This window comes from Suncus etruscus, chromosome 20 (genome assembly GCF_024139225.1).
Source record: "Suncus etruscus isolate mSunEtr1 chromosome 20, mSunEtr1.pri.cur, whole genome shotgun sequence".
Taxonomy (NCBI): domain Eukaryota; kingdom Metazoa; phylum Chordata; class Mammalia; order Eulipotyphla; family Soricidae; genus Suncus; species Suncus etruscus.
The window spans coordinates 26,424,872-26,451,935 of NC_064867.1; the positions used below are offsets into that span (position 1 = coordinate 26,424,872).

The 27,064-nt window shown below is 38.9% G+C and overlaps 1 protein-coding gene and 1 non-coding gene across 2 annotated transcripts in view; both read right to left on the minus strand.

The window, feature by feature from the left end:
* Window positions 1-3,765: 3,765 nt before the first annotated feature.
* The window catches only part of MRPL3 (mitochondrial ribosomal protein L3), a 37,662-nt gene continuing 14,363 nt past the window's right edge, over window positions 3,766-27,064 (minus strand). Inside the window, exons 5-10 of the mRNA XM_049766543.1 lie at window positions 26,212-26,311; window positions 24,539-24,599; window positions 12,091-12,199; window positions 8,911-8,988; window positions 6,561-6,638; window positions 3,766-3,988 (exon numbers count right to left, since the gene is read on the minus strand). Coding sequence (XP_049622500.1) covers window positions 3,836-3,988; window positions 6,561-6,638; window positions 8,911-8,988; window positions 12,091-12,199; window positions 24,539-24,599; window positions 26,212-26,311 — 579 coding nt within the window. The 3' untranslated portion in view covers window positions 3,766-3,835. The remainder of the gene's footprint in view (window positions 3,989-6,560; window positions 6,639-8,910; window positions 8,989-12,090; window positions 12,200-24,538; window positions 24,600-26,211; window positions 26,312-27,064) is intronic.
* Window positions 16,848-16,981, minus strand: LOC125998427 (small nucleolar RNA SNORA31). The gene has a single exon (XR_007491997.1). It is a non-coding gene; the product is annotated as a small nucleolar RNA SNORA31 (small nucleolar RNA).

Genomic DNA, 27,064 nt, shown 5'->3' on the forward strand with positions numbered 1-27,064 from the left:
CATATTCAATGCAATATTTGCACTTGCTGGGTACACAGCTTTTTTTTTTTTTGCCACACCCAGGTGCATTCAGGCTTTCCTTCAGGCTCTGCACTCAAGAATCACTCCTGTGAAGTGGGGGGGGGGGGCATATGGGATGCTGGCATTAGACCAGTCAGCCACATGCAATGCAAACACCCTACTTCAGTCCCAACAGCACTTTTCAGATAACCTGACAACTAATACAAAGTCTATTACCTCAGAAATGAGATGGCCATTCTCTTAGCTCAGTCCTGGGAAGGACCAACCACATGTACTGGTTATGCCAAGAAAAGACTTTGGCCAGGTTAGTAGTTTCTTTGCCTTGTTGGTAAAGCCAGAGTTCACTGAAATAATCCACTACCACTCTAAAAACCAGAGAAGCAGCTCAAATCCATTCTTTGCTGGACAGCTGCAAAAGTGGAGAGGAATACCAAAGTAATAAACTTTAGGCAGTGGTGGGTATTTAGAGAGTAACAGTCCCTGACCCTCCCAAAAAGTAAATCCGTTCTGGAAAAGCCAACAACCAGGTGACTGATAAAAGACCTATATAAAGCAAGACGACCTCACAGGTTCAGAGCAACAAGGAACCATAGCTTTGTTTTTTCAATTTTCTCTTCCCTCTGCTGTTGTCTTGTTGCATTGTCCAACTGTCTAGAGGTTGCTCATATATCTGGGTGTGATAACCTTGCATGGCTTCAGTGCTCCTGGGGTTTACAATCTATTGGTAGTGATGGTACTTCCTATATGGTGGTACTAGCTGTCGGGTCCCTGGGGGGCCTCACACAGCTCCATGCTGGATATGGATGCACATCTCAGCCACACTGCTCTCTCATCTTAGTTGCAATGTATGGCAGCACCCCTTTATTTTGTGGTGCTTACACACACCTGGATATGGCAACAGCATGGAGGGCAGGGGTCACAAAGTTGCATGGCTTTGTCTTGTATTTGAACCTCCTAGCTGTCTACTCAGAAATAGCTCCTGGCAAGCACGGGGGACAATATGGGACACCGGGATTCGAACCAACCACCTTAGGTCCTGGATCAGCTGCTTGCAAGGCAAACACTGCCATGCTATCTCTCCGGGCCCTGGTTTTAGATTTTTAAAGGGGAGTGCTTAGGCTAATTTCCTAGGTAAGTGTTATTATTATTATTATTTTTTAAATTTTATTTTGGTTTTTGAGTCACACTTGGCAGGGCTCGGAGTTACTTCTGGCTCTGCGCTCAGAAATTACTCCAGGCAGGCTGGGGGACCACATGGGATGGGGATTGAACCGTGGGCAAATGCCACTATTGCTCAGGCTCCTATTTTCATTAAATTGCTACTGTGGAGGTTAGGAGTTTACTCAGTGATTATGAGTAATCATAATCTGGACTATGAGGCATCAAATTCAAGTCCCTGTTACCTGCACTATCAAGCATGGCCCTAGCAGCTCTGCAGTCTCTGAACATCCTCGCTCCAGCTACATCATAGTCAGGTGTGTGCAAATACCACAAAGATGTGATCCCTAGCAAGAACTCAAAAAGATGTGTGACAACCAGCCCCATGGCCAGATGTGTGACTCCACAGTGAGCTCAATGGAGACCTTGGATAAGCACATCTGGCTGTGTGTGCCCTTGATTCCTATTCATTACATCAATACAGCTGAGGGGGTTGGGAACTGCTATAAATGATATCCATTCCCATCAAATTTTTTTTCCCTAGCATTGCTATATTTTATGCATTAATCTGTCCCCCTTCTGAAACATCTTTACTGGTTCTAATTTTTGTGGTTGTTTTTGCTTTCTAGGTAGGTCATATCCTACAAATGAGATTCATTTGTTTTTGTGCCACCCCTGGTGGTACTCAAGGTTTACTCTTGGCTCTATGCCCAGGGCCTGCAGTCTATACAAGATGCTGGGGAGAGAACCCAGGTTAGTTAAGAACCTTACCTGTGTACAACTCATGAGATTTGGTTTTAATAATATTTTGTCACTAGTCTTTCTTATTGCCCTTCTGAGGATGTGTAAAGCTAAAATGATCACTTCTTGCCCGACACATCTCTTATTTACTTTTTGAACTACACCCAGTGGTGTTTGGAAGCCATTCCTAATTCAGTGTTTGAGGGTCACTCCCACTAATGCTCACTGGGATTAAACCAGGGCTCCCTGCATGCAAAATATCCCAGTTTATTGTGCTCTATCTCTCCATTCGTGTTTGACTTTTAACAGGTTCAGGTTACTGAATAAACAAGTTTATTTTTGTTTAGAATCAAACGTGGTATAACAGATCTGCTCCTGTCTAAAAGGATTCATTTTTAAGGAACTCAAGACTAAAGAGAAATATATCACAGATCAATAATATTAGTTGTCTTACTCTGACAGTCAAACTGAGTAGAACTGTGATAGTTACAGTATTATTTTAAGCATGAGAGGAATGCTCTATGGGCATTAAAATATTATTGGATGTTTTAGCAACAAATCTGTTCATTACAGGAAATCATGTAGACATAACAAGTCAATTGAATGAATCAAGCCTTAAGAAACATCTAGAGTTGCAAGTATTTGCCTTGGGAGCTGGGGAGACAGCTCAGGTGTTAGGTGTACATGTCTGGCATATCTGAGGACCCAAGTTAAAGTTCTTGCACCATTTTCTACCAGGTGTGGTTCTGGTGGCTTCCAGAACTGCTGGTCTTGATTACTGAATAGTTCAGCCTGAAAACTATCATGGTGAATAACTTCCAGGTTGCCTGAGCAATGTTTTGGAGGCCTCCCTCCACTGCAAAAAAGGACAGGATTTGGTGTGTCCTTTGTAATCTTGTCCAGAAAAATGAGGCTTGTTTGTTTATTTATTTTTGGTCACACCAAGCAGTACTTGAGGAGTTGCATTGGGGTTTGAACTGGGGTTGGCTGCCACAAAGGCAATTGCTTTACCTCTTGTTCTATCTGTGCAGCTGTGGTCATTTATAATCTTCTGTTAAGTTTATTTGTTTTATCATAGCCACTAGAGAATACATATTCTTTTCATATATTAAAGAGACTAAGATTTAATAATCTGTGTAATTGTTGATTAATAAAAGTATGTTGTATATAATACTATGCCAAGTCATTTCAAGTCCTTTTGGAAGAGAATTTGGCCACTCCTATCTGAGCGTTGAGTCATGAAATTATACCCACCTTCTAAACATTGGATACCAGAATCTAAACTTTCTGTCATTTTCCTTTAACTATGCCATATAATTCCTATAATTTAAAAGTTAAAATCTCTCTCCCATTTATTCTTTTAGGTTCTAAAGTACAAAAGAATGACAAAAATATTAAAAACAAACCTTAGGGAATGGCTTCTGTTTCAACAGAAAAGTTCTTGAGATAAATGAGAATTCTTGGATAGGTTTTGGTTTGTTATTTTTTGGCCCACATCCGGCAATGCTCAGAGCCTACTCATGGCTTTCTGCATAGGGATCACTCATGCCAGGGTTGCATTGCAAGTGGCCTGGCCCACTGTACACTCTCTCTGGTCCCAGAGTTCTCAAGTAGTTTGCCACTGCTCCACAACCACCCCATTCACACAGAGAGATCTTTAATTAAGAAAATTGTATTTATAAACGTGATGATCTGGAAATAGAGAGTAGAGAAGCACTCTTTTCATATACTGTAAAATGTCTGTCAATAAGAAAACTGTCAGTGCCTCTACATTCGGCATATCCATTCTATTTAGCTGGTTGGTTTGATGTAATTTTCCCAACAAAATTCAGTGAAGGGTAAAGGCTGAGCTGTAGCTTAGTAAGGGAAATAGAATTCTTGATTCTATCCATCCAAGTTCTGCCTGTCCACCGGGTTAGGCAAAGGTGATAGAAGGTGCACTGGGCTGGCACACATCTTCATCATACAAATCTTCCGGAAGTAGTTCTTCATCACCATCGGGGAAATAGGTAGGGAATGGTAGGTCTTTAGAGAAATTCTTATATGCAGGCAGCTTAGAATCTTTAATCTGGAGAATGGAAGGTGGGGAGTGAAAACAAAGACCATATTAGAAAATTAGCAATGACTAGTGACTGTTGACCTTATCTATAATTCATAATCAAGATTGTTCCTACATTTTAAAATAAGAATAACATGATAAAAATGTAACAGGAACTGAATGCCTTATTATGATCATTATTAATGTTTTGTTTTTTTTGTGTGTGTATTTTTTTTTTGGGTCACACCCCGCAGTGCTCAGGGGTTATTCCTGGCTTCACGCTCAGAAATTGCTCCTAGCAGGCACGGGGACCATATGGGACGCCGGGATTCGAACTGATGACCTCCTGCATGAAAGGCAAACACCTTACCTCCATGCTATCTCTCCGGCCCCCATTATTAATGTTTTTTTGGTCACACCCAACAGTGTTCAGGGCTAACTGCGGGCTCTGTAGTCAGGGATCACCTCTGGCAGGCTTGGGAAATCATATGGGGTGCCTGGGTTGACCGTATGTAAGGCAAGCACCTTACCAGTAGCAATACTATCACTCCAGCCCCTATATGCATTATTTTATTCCAGTAAGTTTAATCCATGATAGAAATATTTAAGTTTATCAGTGACTTCATAGCGTATATCTTTTTAAAAAATTTTTATTGAGACCAATCATAATGCAGATCTTACGTATAATTTACATATACATAAAACATGTATATATACATTATATATCATAAAATATATATTTTAGAAACAATACTTAATTTATATTTTACAATTATTACATATATATCAAGTATACCCAAATTGAGTTTTAAAGTATTAAGACCTAACAATATATCTGAACGATATCTGCCCTTTATTTGGAGGCAGGTGGTTTGGGCCATCCCTCATGGTGCTCAGGGGTCACTCCTGATGGTATTCAGGCAAGGTGCTCACTACTGCATACAAGGCACAGCTTTACCTACTGTACTCTCTCTCTGGTCACCTATCATTTTTTTCAGGAGGGGTGGTGGGGTCACATCTGGCGACGCTCAGGTTACTCCTGGCTCTGAGCTCAGACATCGCTCCCTGGCAGGCATGGGGGACCATATGGGATGCCAGGATTTGAACCACCATCGTTCTAGATCGGCTGTTTGCCAGGCAAAGGCCTTACCACTGTGCTATCTCTCCTGCCTGGTCACCTATCTTTTTAAAAGAAGTACTGATTTCACTATTTAAATTTACCTAGTTTTATTAAGTTTTTGACTTGAAGTTGGGATATTTTTGTGCACATAAATTTTCCTGGGATTTATGATCCTCCTGCAATCTCCAAGACTTGTTCCACCATCTATATTGCCAAACCAGTTAAAACATTTTGAAGTAAGGAGAAATAGGTAGGACAGTACCCTTAGTGTAAGAGTAAAAGAATTCCAAAAACAGAATTTAGAGCTGGAGTGATAGTATAGTAAGCAGGACACTTGCTTTGGCCCCTGGATCTGGCCAGGCCTGATCCCTGAATGCTAAGCCTCAGCACTGTCAGGTGTGCCCCAAAAATCAGTTGGGGAAAAAAATCCACAATCAACTGAAAGAGAGCTAATCACACAAATACTATGTTATTAGTAAAACCAACTTAAAAACTAAACATCCAATATTTAGGAATACCTAAATACCCACTCTGAAAAATCTGAAGCCCAAGTACAAACCTATTTTTGTATTACTGAAAAATTAATGAGGAATCTACTTCTGGAAATAACCAATACTGCTTCTACCACAAAGTTATTTCCAGAATAGAATCAGTCAGTTCTCACTTTCTATCATGTTGGGCTAAATTACAGGTTAATATCTATTTTGTGTTTGCTGAAAATAAGGTTCTGAGATTTTTAAGTTTTCAAATCCTGTACATTACTTGTTTTCTTTTCCACCTTTATATTTCTTAAAAGTATAAGGAGAGCAGTGCTAGTAGTAATAATAATAAAAGCATCTATCCCTCCCTCCTTTCCTGTTAGTAGTCAGAACAACAATAATATATAATCCCGGGTCAGCTGCTATCACTCAGTCCTTTACGATTGCTCCCAATCACCTTTCACGGTGACTGTCTTTTTTAATTTCTATCTCAGGAGCCGGAGAGATAGCATGGAGGTAAAGTGTTTGCCTTGCATGCAGAAGGATGGTGGTTCAAATCCTGGCATCACATATGGTCCCCCGAGCCTGCCAGGAGTGATTTCTGAGCGTATAGCCAGGAGTAACCCCTGAGCGCTGCCGGGGGTGAACCAAAAACCAAAAACAAACAAACAAACAAACAAAAATTCTATCTCAGACATTTTAGGTTCCTGGTCAAAGGACTCTTATAAAAGGCCAAGGCATCTTTTGGAAAAGATGTACTGGCATTTCATAGAGTTCTGAGTGATGGTTTCTACCCTTCCTGCAGCTTCATGGCTGTGCAGACATTGACTATTATTTTGTACGATTTTCCCCACTCAGATGCTAAGGAGCAAAAAGATTTAGCAAAGTACATGTAGAAAAAAAAACAAAACACTTCTTTTCAAGCCACATTCCTGGATTAGGTGATTTATGAGACACACCCACACATGTCTCAATGTTGCAAAATGAAAACAGTGCTACATACCTTTACTAAACAATTTTTATGTCCAGGCACAGAGCCATTTACATAGATGATATTGTGCTTTGTATTGATTCTCCAAACCTAAAGAAATAAAATAAACATCTGAGTTAAAACTCCGAATGAAAAAGCTGCTTTTTGGGGGGGTTGGGTATGGAGGACAAAGCTCAGAGATTACTCTGGTGGTGTTGTGGGGAGCAATATGGGGTGCCAGGTGCAAGGCAAGTGCCCCCCCCCCCCACTGTACTATCTCTATGATCCCTGAGAATATGCAATTAAAATGTAACAAAATGCTAAGACTTTTAAGTATTCTGAATTTAATATAATATAATGCACGCACTTCTAAATGTTGATGAAAATGAAAACGATTTAAATGAAATATATATGACTGTACTTCCTATATTCTAGGCAAGTGAGAAAACTCTTAAATATGTGACAAAGTGATCAAGACTACTTAGATACTACATATTTGTTGGCACCATCAAAAACAAGCAGAAATTCAATCTTATTTTAGTTTTAATTGATACTAGGTTTGCTCCACTAGAAACTGGGAAAACTACACATGTCTTTGTATCTTAATGTTAAATGTGATGAAACAGATGGTTTTCAAGTATTCTGACACAGTTACATAAGTGACTGGTAAAGGAAACACTACTGAGGACAAATATATGCAGGGGCACATAAAAACCAATCTTGATCCAGAGCTCGTATTTAAGAATGGCTAGATACCAAATACTATAGAATCTGAAATATTTCACATGTTTACACATACAACAGTAAGAAAATGAAGCCAAACATACATCTATAGTAAGCATAAAAGTAAAATGGGGTGTTATTCTGTTCAATTAAAAAAATCAAAAAAAAATTTCTTCTCAAAAAGCTAAAAATAAATCATACCTAGAAGAGACTGGAAAAACATGCACCAAAATATTAGCAGTATTTTTTTTTTTTTTTTTTTTTGGTTTTTGGGCCACACCGGGCAGTGCTAAGGGGTTACTCCTGGCTGTCTGCTCAGAAATAGCTCCTGGCAGGCACGGGGGACCATATGGGACACTGGGATTCGAACCAACCACCTTTGGTCCTGGATCGGCTGCTTGCAAGGCAAACGCCGCTGTGCTATCTCTCCGGGCCCACCAGTAGTTATTTTTGGTGTCATTTTTTGGGTAGCTTATATTCTTCTCTATACTTCCATACTTTTTGGACTATAAACTCTTACTACATGTTTTAATAAAAAAACAGATGACACCCATTCCAGTACAACTCATTTTTCATTTAAATATTATATACATATTCTTCACATCAGGAGGCTGAACTTCACCTCCTTATATATTTTAGAGCAAAGAATATACAATACATGCAGCTCCTTTCACTGAGCTCATCTCCTCACATGACCCTTATATGCTTAAAGTCCTACTGCTTCCCTACTGCACCTGCTCCATTTACTTATACATCGGACATCTAATCCAAAATAATCTGGATATAACCTCCTACTTTTCTATGCTCATATAACACATGGATTTTTTTGTGGTTACTCCTAGTTTTTCGCTCCTGGCTTGGGGGACCATATAGGATGCAGAGGATCGAACCGTGGTCCGTCCTAGGCTAGTGCCAGCAAGGCAGATGCCTTAACCGCTCCATGCCACCGCTCTGGCCCCAACACGCAGATTTTGACAAAAGCATTTCCATGTATTATATGTATGTGGGGAGTTTAGGTTCACTTGAAATTTCTTTATAGGTTTGGGATCTAACTCAGAGCCTCACAGAGGCTAGGCTAGGCATAATTTTTTACCACTTGAGTTACATCCTTTGCCCTTCGATTCACTTTTTTTTTTGAGATAAGGAGAGTTTTGCTCTAAATTACAATTATTTTTAAGTCATGTATCCATATCTTATAGAAATATTCTAGATCAATCATTAAGCTGCCCCCCTCCCCCTTTTTTTGGCCACACCAGCTGTGCTCTGCCTTACTGCTGGTTCTGTACTCAGTGGTCACTTCTGGGCAGGGCTTTGAAGACTCTATGCAGTGCTTCGATCCAAACAGGACTGGCTTCATGCAAGGTAAGTACTAGTCTTGTGCTATATTTTTCTTTTTAATAGCTGCACATTCTATGACTTGAATATTAAATGAACAAAATATCACTACTATTCAACTCACATGCACACTCATTCTTTACTCATCTACTACCACTCAATAACTGTATATTAAAACTACCATTTATAATAACTGTATATTAAAACTACTACAGATGCACATTTTTTAATAATTTATATATTTTAAACAAATGAAAAACTATGTACATACTCTGGGGAATTCGCACTTGTATTAACTTTTTTAAAAGTCACAGTAGAAACTTACTTTCAACCCAAACGCTGTCCTATCGATATTGCCTGTTTGTCCAGGCATTTTGGTTCCAGGCCAGACTCTGGCAATATCCTAAAATGAGAGAACCAATATTAGCATTTGGCAGTACTGAAATGAAAACTAAGACAGGAGTGTTTTATTTTTCTTGCCCAACAAAGAACTAAATACTAATTTAAGCACATGAGATTAGAACAACAAAATAAGACTAAGAGTGGTTTAGGAGAAAATTTGTTAGAAGAGTAACTCACGAATTCAGTCAGTGAGCAAAGACTGGTTGAGAAGGATAAAGAAAAGCAAAGGCCATGTAAAAGAGCCTTTCATTGTTCAAAGACAACAATAGAGGCCTGGCTGGTCTGTTCTCACTAATCTGTGGTAATAGCTGACATCACGGACTCCTCTACTCCAACTTCGAGGATGGCACTGCTTCCTACAAGGCCCTCTGATGTTATTTTCCTTCACTCGAATGATTAAAGGACAGAGTTAGCTATCAGAATACTGTATTTGCTCGTCTTGCCCTGGTTGTTTCTGATTCATATAAATCAAACAGCTTTCATGGGTTTCTCTGATTGTGGCTTTGATAATGGATAATAATTCTACATCTGAGGAAGCAAATCGGAATTAGATCTAGAATGAAAAAGCTCATGACACACAAATCCTTGGAATACAAACATTTGCATCACTGCTTTTGCATGAACAGGTTTGTGAACCTCCCAGTGGAAGTAGCTTATCACATACAGTTATGAAACTAATACGCCTTGAAAAACATCTCTGGGTATTATTAAGCATCACTCATTTATTCTACAAATCCACTTTGTGGTAAGTATGTTTACCATGACACTATGAAAAAAGAACTGTCTTTTTCAATTACATGTACACAGTCAATACATTTCCTAAGTACAAGTAATCATTTTCTCCAACCCTAGACAATCACAAGTTTACCTTCACCTCCACAGATTTACCTTCTACATATATTTGCTATAAACGGAATCTTATACTATGGAGTCTGACACTATACACTCTGTTGTTTCCCTTGGAATGTTCTCATGGTCTAATCCTTGAAGCAGCATGGATCAACACATCATTTCATTTTACTGCTAAATAAGTGATCTGAATATGCCACATTTTAATTATCTACTCACAACTAATAAACATTTGGGCTATGTTTTGCCATCCAAATCCATGGATGAGGCTTTCTATGTGTGATTTAATTTTTAATATTTATTTTCTTCCATCTAGCAAATGGTCTTGGTTTTTTGATGATATTATTTGCAGCACAAGTAAAATTCTTAATCCCAGTGAAGCCTAAAAACAAACAGTAAAGTTTGTTTTGGGCCACATCTGAGAGTGGTCAGGTTTACTTCTGGCTCTGGACTCAGGAATTACTCCTGGTGGAATTGGAGGACCATCTAGGATGCCAAGGATTGAACTCAGGTTGGCCTCATACAAGGCAAATGTCTATATGGCTCTAATGTATTCTCTTGTTACTTAATTGTTGCAGTACCTAAGGCTTTGCCTAAGCCATGATCAGGAAGATTGGTACAGTGTTTTTCAAAAAGTTTTATATTGTTTTAGCTCTTACATTTCTACATTTATTTCATATTGTAACTTTAATTCATAACTACATAAATTTATATTTATAAAATAGTTGCTTAAGTAATGAAAAAAACCTCTCATACTCCGTACCCAAATTTACCAGTTTACAATGATACTAATTTGCTTTGCCATTAGTTCTATCTTTCTATAGAGTGGTATGAAGGTACTATCTTCCCCAGTACTATATAAAATTCATTTTAATTTAGACTCAGTCATAATGCAACTGCTATGTCAAAAATTATCTGACCTAGTCCACTCCTTCTTCCTTAATTTTTAGTGTTATCTACATTATCCACGGGGAACCGTTTGGTTTATTTTCTAATTATATTCCTTTTGAATATGCAACCTTGTCTGATTTTGAATATGCACTACTTTAGCATGATTGCACAAGTAAAATAATATAAACAAAAAGTACATTCAGAGATGTATCATTTCTGCCATTCCTAAGTTCTTTCACATTTCTTGCAGAGAAACAATCTTGATTGGTCTAGTTTATTTTTCTGGTCTACCTTTTTGGAAAACTAAGCAGAAATACCATGTATATTTCTTCATTTTATAGAAACTGCTCATTGTTCAAAATGATCTCAATTCTTTTTGAGGGGTACATATTCAGGAAGAATCATAGTTTATTCATGCAAACTCTGTTGTGGACATCTGTGTTTGCAATTCAAATAATACAATGACAAGAGCATTTTCATTTTTGGGAGAGAATATCTTCAGGTAAAGTTAGGAAAAGATAGCTAGGCCAAAGGTAAGTTAGGCACAGGTAGTTCTAGTGCATGCTGCCATATTTCCCTCTACTAAGAATGTTCTACACCAACATAATATGAGTGCCTGTTACCTTATGCTATTGCTAACATATGAGCAAAAATTCAAGAGTTAGACAACACAGTGTGTCAGGCTAGAAATCAGTTTATAGCAACTGTATTCTATATTTCTCATATCATGAATATTAGACTTCATAGACATTTGTTTTTGGGTCCTGTCTGTCATGCTTGGGGGCTATTCCTGGCTCTGTGCTCAGGAATTGGTGGGCCTGGGGGATCATATAAGATGCTGGGGACTGAACCTGGATCAACTGCATACAGGCAACTTTTAAAGACCAATGATGTATTATGTTAATGCTCCAGAGTATAAAACTCTCCCACAGATTTTATAACTCTGGGTGCATAAGGACATGAAAGTCCTTCTCTATTTCCTGCAATTCTATTATTTCTCCATTTCTTCTTTCCCTTGTACCAGGATATTGTTCTTGGCAATTCTTCTAAGAATTGTTTTGCTTAAGGCAAAAACAAATCTGTAAAGGAACCAGTGGGGTCATATAGAAGGGCATTCTTTATCCCCTATAGCTGAGTAAGAAGGAGGCGAAAAGAATTGAGAAGTACATGGAATATAACTACATGATCGAGATCTGTTTCTGGAAAGAAAACGATCCCAGAACTCATAAAAGTATGACCAGTAACAGTACCTTCCTACAGTCAAATGAAAATTATGTAGGTTAGTCTCAAGGACAGCAGAAGAATGATCTTTTTAGTAGGTAAAATTTTAGGAACAAAAAGCATATAACCAAGTTATACTTACACCAGTTGCAATAGCTCCAGGTCTCCTGTGGGTTTTTGTCTGGCCATGAGTAGCAGGCTGGCCTTTAAATCCCCATCTTTTCATGACGCCTTGGAAACCTTTACCAATCCTGAACAATAAAAAATTAGGATTTACATAATGTGCAGCACATAAGATATTTCCACTTGTACAGTTTTTGATGGTACCTTGGAGTTTTAACAAAGCTCCTTATCTAAATAATTAAAAAAAAAAGCTATACAAGCAATACTGCAAATGAACAGCTCTTTATCACTGCCTCGGTCTATCCTCCTCCTTCCTGGAGTCTCATTCTGTATAAAATGATTAATTCAAGATCAGGAGACAACAGCAAGTTAAGCAAAAAGAGTTCTGTTTAAACAGGGAGCCGTTATCACCATAGTCCTGTTAACACAGCCAAAGTGGCATGTTTCTAGAAGCTCCCACGCACTTAGAAGAGTTGGAAGCATCAATTAAGCTCCTATTCCTAGTAGTCAGGCCCCTGTGTAATCACTTCCCCTTGAGTCTGGGGTAATCTAGAGACTCACTTCTAAATACTACTGCAATATTGACAGCTGTCATGGGACTTGAAGTTATAGAGAGGTCGAGGCCACCATCCACCATCCTGGCATTCATTCTCTGGTTTGCTAGGTTCAGAAAACCTTAATAGCCATGTAATCTATTTTGCTGTCATCTCCAACCAACAGCGCTGAACTTGCAGCTCGTCAGGAGCAATGCAGTGACCAAGAAAGTGATTCTCCCCTAATCCACACTTGAGATGGCTGATGGCTTAGTTGCAGCCTTAGGAGAGACCACAGAAACTGCAAGGTAACAGGTAACTTGGTAAATAGATAACTAATATAAGAGACCACTAGAAAAAACAACCAGAATGACTAAATGCAGACTAATTAAAAAATGAGGTGGATGTTGGGATCAAGGCGGGGTATGAAACTAATAGAAAATTAAAAGCAGAGGAAAAAAATTTATTTATAATATTCCTGGACTCAGGAAACAGTAGATGGAAACCCTTGTTCTATCCCTGACACCACAGAGTGGCCATCCTCCCCTCCTCCCAAGCACCATCCTTGTATGGCTCTGGACCCCCATATTGTGGGTTCCAGCAGCACAGGGCTGGGGTCCAGCTTTGAGATTTCCAACCCAATTGGCTGAGTGTCCTCAGGAGGGGTCACTGGGCCCTTTCCCACCAGTGGAGTAATTCGAATTCTAAATGAAACAAAATCTTTTTTAAATTCAACTAGAGAAAGAGTAGTGATGCAGACAAAAAACAAATAGGAAGATTCATGCTTTACTAAAATTTATCACTGCCAAGTCTATCAATGAGAGACCAGAATAAATTCTGTAAAAGATATCTTATTATAGACTCTTAAAAAATGAAGTTTTTCTTTCCGCCTTACTAGATAATATGTCAACATTTTAAATAAAGTGTTTCCTCATCTCAACAAAGCTAGTTATTGTTAGATACCACACGGCTCAGGCTACTTATAAAATAGACTGAAAGCAGAAAGTTTATGAAAACCATGTAATTTTCACAAGTATTCACTTGACAAATTTTATCTCAATAACAGGTTGAAATAAAATCTTTAAGACTTGCTTTGTAAAGAATGCAACATAAAACCAATACGAGTGACAGCTGATTATAATTAAACATGGCTTATTTGTATATGAACAATTTAAAAGTAGGTCACATAATCTCTTCACAGTAATCAATTGAACACATGACTTAAGTTCTTTTATTTTTGCTTCAAACAGTCCAAATGTTTATCCCCATAAAGAACTAAAATAAAGTTGAATATGTATTAAATAGGAAAACCACTATAAAATTTACAATGATATTTACTAAAGTTTTGCTTCAGAGGATTTAAAACACTTCTATTAAGGCTAAATTTTGAAACACAATTGAAAAATTAAAAGCTTGAAAATTTAAAAACTAATTTTAAATGCACCTAAAGAGTCATTTGAACACAGAATATTGTTTGGCAAACAACATTCTAAAAAAAAAAAGGGTACTCATATCACTAATATAAAATATACATGTTCTAAAAGTAACACACTGCACACTGGACTGGCCATTCTATAAAGTTTGCTGTACCATCTACATTTCCAGACTGATCCATCTGTTACTTAAAAAGAAAGGGAGTGAGTCTATGTGTGACTAAAGCACATGCCAGGTAAATTGCAGAAGACAAGTGAGTTCATTTTAAGAGTAAAAGATAATACGATGAAAGTGGAATCCTAAAAGTGCTAATTATCTGTTGGCTAATTACACTGTTTTTCACTCCAGATCTAGAATACATCATGTTGTTCTACGCATACAATAGGGACCTCTTCAACAAATAACCTTTAAACAAAAGGATAAGAAACCAATGACAGGACAAATTATTGGCTTAATTCACATTATGGAGACCAGGGTACTTGTTGATCCAGGGGTGGTACAGGTAGCTCTTCTACTGCTTCTCTCAGCTGTCACCCAAGAACAAAAAAACAAAAGCAAGAAAATGAACTCATCTATACTTAGCATACCTAGGCGTGCTTCAAATACAAGGTTTCCACAGGTCACAGCCAATTAAAACCTCCACTTTACTAAAAATGACACATTCTACATAACACAAGCTTTCTCTTGCCCAGCCTACCATGTTTTTTTTTCCTGGGTGCAATTTTTAGTGGCTGCAATGAAGATAAAAAAACAAACATCCTAATATCTCAAGTTAGAAAGGCCACAATGTGAGAAATTCCAAAAATGGACAGATCTGAAAATTAGGAAAACATAAGAAAAATAAGTCTTTTCAGGGGGCTATGCATGTGTCAAATCATGTGTTAAGTCAAAAATCAAAACACAGAGATAGTAACAAAGTTAGGAGACTTTGATTCTCCATTCACACCATTGTACAACCCAAAGTTTGCGAAGGGTGGCAGCTACTGTGCCTTATTTTTCTAGTACTTTACCCAGAGATGGTGGAGAAATGTTCTGACTACATCTGAGCTTTATTTCCAAAGGTCTAGTAGATGGGCCTTTTAAAAAAGTTTAAGGAGACTGTGTCAAGGTAAGGGGTATAGAGGCATGACTTAAAGACTCCTGCAGAAGACAATGCCTGGTTAACACTTTCCTGGGGATTTTATCAATCTCCAGAGATGACTATGCTCATACCCCCAGCCCCCTACCCCTGTCAAATGTCCACCAGCAGACGCACAGGTTTGATTCCAAACCCACATGTATCTCCCCAGCCTGTGAGAAAGTGCCTTTCCTGTGAGTGCAGAGAAAGCCACAAGTCCAAGAATGAGATGTGTTTAAGTCCAACTGTGCTCAGTCCTCTGAGAACTTTCACCAGAATTCCCATCCCTGACTTTTGCTTGACACCATCCTCACCAGCCTTCTTAATTTCTTTCTTGGGAAGCGAACTGCTTCTTTCTCTCTCATCCGCCATGAACATACAATACAACCCATCATTTTCCTCCAATCATTCTCAGCTTGTTCTTAAAACAACGTTGTGCATATGTGTAGGGAGAGAGGGGTTAGAACACGTGGCTGTGTTCAAGTTCACCCCTAGTGGTGATGCAGTATCAGAGATGAGCACCTTACTTGCTACTCACTCTTGCTTCAGTCTCTAAAGGAACTATTTCTAAAATTTTAGAAAATAGCCCAAAGCAAATAGACTAGTACAGTATCCTTACGTATTCATCACTTATTCAAACAACGGCTCAAGGCCTTCTGTTTCATCTACTCCTCTCTCCTGCAACTCCCATTTTTAAGAAGCAGAAAACCTCAGATACAGAATTTTACCCTACTTCAACAAGGGCTGCTAAAGATTAGGATGTTTAGTTTTGTTTTGGTGCTAGACCATACAGTGTTCAGGGTATACCTGGCTCAGGCTCAAGGATAACCCCTGAGGAGACACTGAAGGCCATAGATTGTGCCAGAGGCTGAACCCAGCTCAGCAGCAAGCAAGTGCCTTCTTTAGCTGCTGCTTTCTCTCTCTCAAATAACAAAACCACACCACCACTATCACACTTAATAAATTACTGATTCATAATATATTCCTGTTGATGTTCAAATTTCTATGGATCCCTGTAAGAGTTGTTCTCTATGCCTTTTTCAGAAATGGAGGCCATAACACAAAGGTCTCAACTAGCATAAACCACAGCTCAGCAAATCCTTAGAACATCATTGAGACATTAGTAAAACCATCATTTCAAATTAGACTTTGTTGATCTAAAATCTGATATTTCCATGTCTTTGTGTTGCAATAAACAATATGAAGTAAATTTGTGTGTGCCTGCAAGGAGGCAGGTTATGGTGGTGGGTGGAGATTGGGAACACTGATGAAGGAAACGTCACACTGATGGCGGGACTGGTGTTTGAATGTTTAACGTCTAAAATGACTGTATTATGAACAACTTGGTAAATCATGGTGTTATAATAAAAACCAGAAAGAAGAAAAAAAATGGGAGCCCATGCCTGATGGTGCTGGGAATCAAACCTTGCCACCACCCCACTCCAATCATTTCCTCCCATTTCCCTTTTCCCTAGCATTCATTGACAAGTTCCTTCACCCTTCATGCATGTAAACCTACTTGACCCTCTTCTCACTATAATTCAAATTCAAAGGGCTGGTGAACTATCACCTGCATTGGCCACTCATTTTTGTCATTTTCTTTTAAACATATGTCCTATGATTGCTTTTGAGCTTTTAACAGCAGAGCTTAATTGTAGCCGAGTCCACAATGCTTTACTTTTGGGTTTTTTCACCTGTAGCCCCCCATTCAATCTGGGCTGCCACATCAGACAGGCAGAAAGCGCGAGGATTTCTTGTTCTTGCATCTGTGGTGAAAACCAAGGCAGCAGATAAGCAACTGCTACAGGTCTGTCAAATAGATGCATGCTCTTATTTATTACCTTAGTTATCTGGCCCTCTGAGTGAAGTCTGCAGACCTCAGAAGCTCTTACTAAACAGTTGGTGTTCCCTAAATCTTTTCCCTCAGGCAAGAATCACACTAACCCATTCTACAGGTATATTGACCAGATCCAACCAGAAACACTTCAGCCATTAGATTATGCTTCAGGACAGAAACTGAGCCTTGGTCTGTGGAAGCCACCGTCCACAGGGCCACTAGTGAAATCCCCGAGTTAACCATTATATCACGCAAGCTGCCCCCGTTTTTAAAAGCAAAAATGGCAGTAACAACAGCAACAAAAGCAAACCAAATAAGTCACAACTTTAAAATGATCTCCTGTAGCTCAGGGAATATAGGCCCGCCAATCTTTCAAACGCTGCCTGCCACAAATTCTTGTCAAAGTGGATTCTCCCATAAATCCCAAAATACATTACTTTTTAGAAATTCACTCATTTTGTGACCCTGCCTCAACCTTACTACTCTCAGTCTGCTATTAATAAGAATCAGAAGTCTGTTATCAAGTGTTATATTAGCTACAAAATAATCTTCTCTATTTAAGAACATAAAAGTCTATACTGCATGTTGTTTTTTAAAATCAGAACTGTTTCTAAATTAAGCTTTAATATTTGCCTCTTCAGCTGACTTATGCTGTGAAATTTTAAGTGATTTGTATATAACCTCTTAGAAAATTCAGAAATTCAGTACTAAATGGAATAGAGGACCCTTGACTTCTCTAAGGACATTCACCGTCAGGCTGTGCTTTTCTTCCTTGTTTCTTAGATCACACCTGGTGGTGCTTCAGGCTTGCTCCTGGCTCTGTGTTAGGGGACCATACATGGGGCTAGGGTCACGACATGCAAGGCAAGCATCTTACACGCTGTACTGCTGTACTATCTCTATGGCTCCAGGCTATATTTTGTAATTTAATACATAGTAGAGGTGGTAGACTGTATAGGAACCATTATTAAAAATAAAGTCTCTGCATGATTAGACATAATATCAAAATACAGGGCAATAAAAATGCTTATTATTTTCCATCCAAAATCAAGATTAGGTGTCTGTCTATTCAAACTAACTCATAGACTAGACTAGTTGATAAAAACTGATGATCACAATCAATAATCAAAATAATTTCTTGGTTGGAGAGACACTGTACACGGGCTAAGAAAACTTCCAGGGATCAAACAAGCCCTCTAAGAATGACCCTCAAACACAGGTAGGTGGTAGCCAAAAGCAAACAGGAACATTTTTTCATAGGTTTTAACTTAACAACACTTTGCTATTTTTTTTTTTTTTGAGGAGAGCCAAACTGTCCAAAATGTTTTTTTTTTTTTTTTGCTTTCTTGGGCCACACCCACTAGACCCCAGGGAATATATATATATATATATATATATATATATATATTTTTTTTTTTTTTTTGGGCCACACCCGGCGATGCTCAGGGGTTACTCCTGGCTGTTTGGTCAGAAATAGCTCCTGGCAGGCACGGGGGGCCATATGGGACACCGGGATTCGAACCAACCACCTTTGGTCCCGGATCGACTGCTTGCAAGGCAAACACCGCTGTGCTATCTCTCCAGGCCCCCCAGGGAATATTTTAGATCTATTCTAAAGGATTTTTCCTGGTGAGCTTGGGGACATATAAAGTGTCCATGGATTGAACCTTGGTCAGCCGTGTACAAGGCAAGTGTTCTGCCTTCTCTACTATCCCTGAAAATGCTTTAATTTTAATTCCAATAAGTAAAAAAGAATTTTTTTTACTAAATTACATGTATATATATATAAATATAATATATAAAAGGCTTTAATATCTCCATCAGTTTTAATTCATGATGAACTAGTGTTTTGATCATCATTATAATAAAATACATAATATATAATTATGAAAATTCAGTTTTATTATATACTCCCCTCTTTTCCACGAATGTTATCTACTTTAATGTTCACACATTTCAAAATATACAGCACCTTGTTGAAGGCATGTAGCTTTAGAGTGAACTTCTGCAAAATTCTGTATTATTGTCTAAAACATGCTTGATTAGTGGTTCACAGCTCTTGGGCTCAAGCCTTTCATGGCGAAACTTTCAAGCTGCTTTATGTTTCATCATGTATAGTTAAAAGCTGGCCTGGAATCTGCCATGCCAATATATCTGTAACTTTGTAGGCAGCATTAATGACAGTGTAACCTGAAATGCAGGACTTCTATTTCTTTCTTAAAACAACAACAACAATGAAAATAACCCCAAGCACCTACCATTGATAACTCGGACCATTTTTATTAACAAGTGACTGCTAAGAGTGTATGGCTTTAAAATGGCTTTTCTGACATTAAATATAGCTTACTCAACAGCACAAACAGCCAAATGTACAATGGTTCCTGCAGAGCATTTTCTGGCTATCTTAAATAAAACCAGAAAGCCATATTTGCTGTCTTGGGTTCAGTTTGCTTTCTTAAAACAAACAAACAAACAAACAAACAAAACCCCTCAAATAACCAGTTTTGCAATGTCATGAAAAGTCCGATGAGTTTTCTGAAGGTCTTTCTGTTTTGGTTTCTTTTCGTTTTTGGGCCATACCTAGCGGCACTCAGGGGTCACTCCTGGCAGACTCAGGGAATGCTGGGATGCTGGAGATAGAACCCAGGTTGGCTGTGTGCAAGGCAAACACCCTATCCACTGTGCTAATTGCTCTAGCCTCTCTGAAGGTCTTTGGACTCAGCACTTCCTTCAAGTGATCAGGTGACAATACTGCCATGTGCTGCAAATCTTTGATTACATTTGCTTATTCATTAATGTAGATCAGTGAGATGTCACTTGGAAAACTCAGATTATTATTTAAAACAAAATTTTAGAATTGAAAAGAGCTTTGAAAACGATTTAGTTTCCTGCCCTTGTGTTAAAGATAATAAAATCGACATTATATCCACAGGTGTTAAGCCACTTGACCAAAAGCAAAATTCCTGGTCAACAGAAGCATCTGGCCACATTTTCAACACAGGCCATACCGACTGCTGAGGTAGAGATTATTATAAAAAATACAAAATATTCAGCCAACTACAGAGGCATGTACTTCAAGGACATACTTAAGACCATAAATTCTCCATGTAGAAGAAAGTTGATCATATGAACCTTACGTAGAGTACTTGGAAAGTCATTACTTTGTTATACAAAAATGAGTATGAAACAGTGATTTTTACCAACTGGTCCATGGCTCAATGCTGGTCTCCAGGTTAAAAAAACACTGGTCTGAGGCAGCAGGTAGGGCATTTGCCTTGCACATGGCCGACCCAGGTTTGATCCTCAGCATCCCATATGGTTCCCCAAGCCTGCTAGGAGTGATTTCTGAGCACAGAGGCAGGAGTAACCTGAATATTGTGAGGTGTGGACCAGAAACAAACAAATACCAAAAACAACACTGGTCTGCAGTTACAGCATATACCTTACTTCAATTCCTAGTGGTGCTATCTATTAATTTGCTGAGCAAACAGTAATTTTTTAAACAAATTACCTGAAACTGAACTGAATGAAACAAAAACCTGTATGTGTTAATCTGTGTAGAGTGGAGAAGGCTGGGGTGAAGATTCTGAATGGAGAAAAGGCAGAAGCACACCTGTTGAACTCCTGCTAGTTCATGGGTCCCAAAGGTCGGTCTTAGCTAAATAAGTGCTGAACCCTGACGGATTGAGCCAGCCCCCTTTGAAATCTCTGCTTCACAAGTCTTCCTGGAGATTCTGAAGCCAATACAGTATCGGAACCACCTCCAACCTGGGAATCCATCTCCTCCATCATCTCTTCTAATTAGGTTGCTGTTTTTTTCTCTAATGTCTGCAATGGTCTACATACAGGATCAATAATCCAAACAAAGAAATCTCAGATAATTCCAAACTTTTATAACAGGGACTGAGTATGGAAGATAAGGCAGCAAGTCTCTGGTCATAAGAAAATTACAGGAAGGGACTATGTAGATTCAAACCTGTATCCCCAAGATAATTGGCTCCACTTATCACATTCTCACTAGCTATGAAGGACTTGAGCATCAAGCAGGAAAAGGACAGAAAAAAATTTCTCTTTTGGGTGTGTGTGTGTGTGGGAAGGGCACTCAAATAGTACTCAAGGGGGCAGAGGGTTGAAGGGCCACTCCTGACTGATACTTAGCCAGTGAATACTTGGTCATCAGGGCCAAGTGGTTCAATGCTAGGACCTGATGATGTGGTGCTATACAGGCCCTTTGATACCTGGGAACTCAGGGGCCATTCAGGCAATGCTTGGTGGGACTTAAGGGATACACCCATAATCTTTGTTTTTTTTTTTTGTTTTGTTTTTTGGGCCACACCTGGCAGTGCTCAGGGGTTACTCCTGGCTGTCTGCTCAGAAATAGCTCCTGGCAGGCACGGGGGACCATATGGGACACTGGATTCGAACCAACCACCTTTGGTCCTGGATCGGCTGCTTGCAAGGCAAACGCCACTGTGCTATCTCTCCGGGCCCTACACCCATAATCTTAAGAGATCAGACTCAGTCAGAGCCATGCTACACTTATGCTCTAATTGCTGTGCTATCTTTCAGGCCCTGGGAGACAATATTAAGGAAAGACAATCAACCCTGATCTCACAATGAGGAAGGCAATGGCAGGAAAAGAGGCATGTGGGGAAAGGGACCCCATATCAAGGATTAGGTGTCCCCAGGTCTGCTATTGGCCTAGGAAGGAATTCAGATCAACTTTACTAGGATAAGGAGTCTTATAGACTTACCAGCACTAACATACATCCTGAGGACATAATGACAGTCCAGTTACAAGGACGATAGTCATAAGAAGCACTTAGCGAAAGGTTAAGAGAAAGCCCAAAGCCTTGCTCACTGGAGATATAGCACTCCAATGCGAGCTGCTGCTGAGAAGAAAATGGCTACAATCTCAGCACCAGCCAAAGTCTTCTCAAATACAGCACCCCTTCTCCAGGGCTGAGCACGAGTCACTGTATATTCCAGCTCTTAGTCTCTAGTTCTTACTAGCTTGTCATCAGAGTTGTAACACAACCTTGTTTCCTAACCACAGGATGCAAAAATAACAAAACAAAATACAAAACAAACAAAAAACCCAACAACAACAGAAAAACAAAAACACTCCCCCACGTGCTTTAGAACTATAAGATAACACAAGCTTTTCAGTTTTGTGTCTTCACGTTTATCTTTAAATTGGGTGGAAATCAGTACTTAATTATAATTCTAACAGAAATGTCAAATCAGTGGACATCTTGCTCTGGAACGAAGTAACTGAATCTTTATGTTTATTTATTTAAAAATTGTTTGATATATTGGGAACGGAGCTCAGGGTAGAATGAGTACAAGGCAGAAAGGTCTTACCCCTGTACTATCTTTCTAGCCCAAAGATGACTAACGTTTTAAAAATAACTTACAAGAAAAAAAAATGTTGTATCTGAAATACCGGCACCAGAAAAGCTAGTCTCTTTCTAACTGAAATTGAAACATGTTTAACTAAGAAGCATCTGCTAACAAGGCCCATGCTTTGCTGGGCTTCTCACAATACTGCATCTAGCCTGTGTAAGAAGGAATGGGCTTCACAGACTATTAACTCTGTGTTAATTAACAGAAACACTATGAAGCATGTTAGTAAATGCCTTTTTTAAAACTAAATTAAAAAATTCAAATCCTCTCATTCATGACACAAAAACCTCTCTCTTCAACTAAGCAAACTACACTGATATTCTGAGTACTGGATCAGGGAAGGCAGAATTTTAGCAATTTTAGAGCCTCAGTAATTAATGAATCTGTACCATGAAGGGGGTGGAGGTGGGGGCAGAGGTTCAAAACTCTCTGAAAAAAAGAACCCATCTTACTGTCAATCTGTCTTCCACCACTTTTAAATAGCTCCACAACGAGAAAAGGTCCCCACCAGTCTTGTATGGGCCCATAATCGAAATAATGCAACAGTGTGGAAAAGAAGGCTGCTTTAAGGAAATTGAGGCTCCCTCTTAACTGACTTCTTGGGTCAAAGTCACTTTTGGCTGTGACTCATTGTAAGACCATGCCAGCACCTGTGGAACACTATTCCTCTCTCTTCAGAGGGTTCCTAGCCAGAACATTTGTGAAACATAGGCTACAGAAACAAAGACATATGAAAATGTGAAATGATCATCTATAGTGACAGGACAAGATTCAGAAATGGACAAGAGTTATTTAAAATTTAGCTTGGTCACATGGATTCTAATAACCTTTATCAAACAAAATTTTTGGGGGGGGTTTGGGCCACACCTGGTGACACACAGGGGTTACTCCTGGCTTGCACTCAGAAATTGCTCTTGGCTTGGGAGACCATATGGGATGCTGGGGATTGAACCCAGGTCCGTCCTGAGTCAGCCATATGTAAGGCAAACACCCTACCACTGCGCTATTGCTCCGGTCCCAATATATCAAACAATTTTTAAATAGATAGACATAAAGATTCAGTTACTTCATTCCAGAGCAAGATGTCCACTGATTTGACATTTCTGTTAGAATTATAATTAAGTACTGATTTCCACCCAATTTAAAGACAAACATGAAGGATAAAAAGAATATACTGAATTTTAGGAAGAAGTCTCACCAAGTATTGACAGTCATTTTATTAAAGAGATCTAAGAAATACAGCAATACTATTTTTTTCTAGCTTCAGGCAGGCTTTTTTTGGGGGAGTGGATTGGCCAATGGTGGGGGGGGGGGGGCGATGGGTCACATCTGAAAGTGTTCAGGAACTACTTCTGATTCAGTATTTGGAGTCTGGAATTCAAGACTCTCACCTGTAGAGAAATTGTTCCAGCCCAATGAACTCTTTCCAACCTCTGGAACAGGTTTTAACAACTAAGCAAATGCTGCCGAGGGGTACATTAAGCACTATAACAGGCCACTAACACAAACAAACAAAAAAACTTTTCTAAGATGTCAATACAATGGCTCATTTTTAGGCTATATAGCAAGAAAAGAATTCTAGCTGCACTTATGACTGTCACTTTGTTTAAATCTCTCCACCTTTTGTTGTAGTCTCTAATCTTCAAAACAGAAGTGGGTGCAGTTCACCAGAATCCATGACACTGAGACCTTTCTCTTAATCCCATTTCAAACTTCAATTAAAACTAGAATCTGGGGCCGGGAAGGTGGCGCTAGAGGTAAGGTGTCTGCCTTACAAGCGCTAGCCAAGGAACGGACCGCGGTTCGATCCCCCGGTGTCCCATATGGTCCCCCCAAGCCAGGGGCGATTTCTGAGCACATAGCCAGGAGTAACCCCTGAGCGTCAAATGGGTGTGGCCCAAAAACCAAAAAAAAAAAAAAAAAACTAGAATCTGATGTCGATGGGATGGTTCACACACGACAGATTCAGTACCATTTAAGACTGGCCGACAGTCAGTGGTAGTCAAGATTAGAATAGTATTAATGGCTACTGTCTCCTTTACTGCTTGAAAACCAAACAAAACTAAACAGTTCTCTTACTCGCTCTTCGTCTTTAGTTAAATACAAGAAAAAAGAAAAGGCAAAAAAATCTGTGACTTACGTTTTGGCAGTGACATCCACATATTGTCCTGGGCGAAAGTGAGCAGCATAAAGCGGAGTTCCTATGTGATAAGACAATAAAAGTCAGTATAAAATTAGTCCACAAACAGCTGTACTCAGCACAGACTACACTCAAGAAGCCCCTGTCAACTATCACATTTCAATAACAGTAGAAAATTTTCTCAAATAATTATAGTTACTAGAAACGTGAATAATAAAACTGTTCAACAAATCTACTCCTGAACTGACTAAACACAGGCTGAAGAGCTTGTATGGTGCCCAAGAACATGTATGGTGCTAGAGTGAGCCCATTGGTCCAGATGTGATGAGGCTTGAGCTGGTGCCTTCTTGGAGTCCCAAAGGGACGCTGAGTAAACAGAATTCCCATAGCAACACATTGTTCTTACTGTTCCGTGTGTGGTAAGACAACTAAGGTACTTTCCCTGCACCCCACTAATCCTGGTTTAAATCTTTGGCACCGCATAAGATCGGTGTAGAGCCAGAAATAGTCTCTGAGTCCAGCAGGTACAACCCCCATACCAAAACAGACACATATACGTATACAAAAACTCAAACAAAATAAAAACTAATATGGTCAGAGAACACAACTGAAGTTCTTTTTCTTTTGTTTTAAATAGCAGTACAGTGCTATAGGATTTTAAATGGGGGGTGGGGAGAACCAATCCTAAATAAAAGAAAAAAATTAGTAAAGGTTAAAAGCGACAATTTCTGAGGTTAAAGAAACCACTGATATTTGACCATTTTCATCCATATTAGTTTCAGAGTGTTTTTGAGATACAACAACAATTATGTAGATGGACTTTAATTTCTACGATGCTAAGTTTGTTTTAAAGTTGCAAAACTTGCACTTCAAAAATCCTTCTGTTCTAGCTGTCATCATGTCTGACCATTGTCAGTTAAAAAGGCCTATTGCAACCGTATTCAATGCAGATGACAAAATGCCAAATTTTAACACTGCACTACTTTGAATGAATGCAAGCTCAAGTAAATGTGCAGGGAACTTTTCTGAAGGATAAATATATCAAAACATTATTAACTATTTCGATCAGTATTACTACATGCTTATATATCAAATTTCATTTTGGCATTCAAAAACTGGATTAGGTAAACTATTTTGAATTTTTGCATGGGGCAGGCTACACCCTGGGCGGGGCCCAGGGGACCATATGGGGTGCTGGTGATTGAACCTGGGTTGGCCATTGTGCAAGGCAATGTTTTATCCACTGTACTACCTTCCAGCCCCCATACTATGAAACTTAAGTTAGAATATTGACCCTGAGATGTTATGCTCCCATTTCAGATAATATTTTCTCAGAATTTTCTCTCTCAGTGAGAAATCTAGCTATTCTTCATTTAATGGAACACAAGCCTATCTTAGAAGTTGGTGTATTTATGTAGATGTGAAACTCTTTCCACATTAACAACAAAAGTGTTCCTCCTCTCTTATTGAAAACAAGAGAGTTCTTTACAGTTCTCTAAAAAAGAAAAGTGCTTGTTTTGTCCCTAGTGATTAAATCAAACTCAAGTTTTTATATTTAAAAATAAATGTTTGGGACTTTGTATTTTGGATCCAGCTTTATCAACAAGGCTGGCATTAAGCAAATCACATATTTGGGTATTTTTATTGCCCTCCTCTCCCTGCCCTCAGATTACCTGGCTTAATTGCAGCATTATCTGTTACACGAAAGATTTTTATTTTCTGCTTTGGTGGCAATCCAAGCTCTTCGTAAAATTTCAATATAGATGGAGATTTCTAGAGGAAAAACAGCATGCATAAATGATATATGTTCAATACTAAAGGTTAAGTCTAGTGTATAGAGACCTAAATCAAGTTATTAGTATTCCAGAAAATAAAGAACATCCTGCACCCCTTTCAAAGAGGACCCTAATTCCCCCTTTACACAAACCCACTAAATTAGGATCCAGCTATAAAATGGACAACCTTGTGAATAAGTAGGAAGAAAGATCTTTGTTTCGTAGGACAATAAACAAGAGTTGTTCTCATAATTAAATTCTCAGTGTCACCTGCAGGTATCTAGATAGAACCTTAATCCTGGGAAAGACAACTCTTCTTTACAATGTACTCAATTCCAGGCATCACAAAGTAAACAAAGGGAATGATGTTTATCGAGTCCCTAAAATGCTCTGGCCAACTTAGTTTCCAGATTATAACCACCTCACACTCCTCAAGGCACCTGCGTCACATCCCTTTTATAAATCATCCATGTCATATCCCTTTTATAAGTCATCCAGCACTGCTCCCTTCTGCTCCTCATCTGTGTCCATTACACCATCTCTTATTTCACTAAAACAGGAAAGCTAAGGGCAATTCCTGATCAGAAAAACAGCTCACCAGAATGGAGCACAAGCTTTGTTTGTAGGAGCTCTTTCTTTGACCCCTGACAACTCAGAGCAACCCAGAGCCTAGTAAAAAACAAACAAACAAACAAACAAACAAACAAAAAAACCCCATAAAAAACCATTTAGAAAGAGTACCTCCTCATTA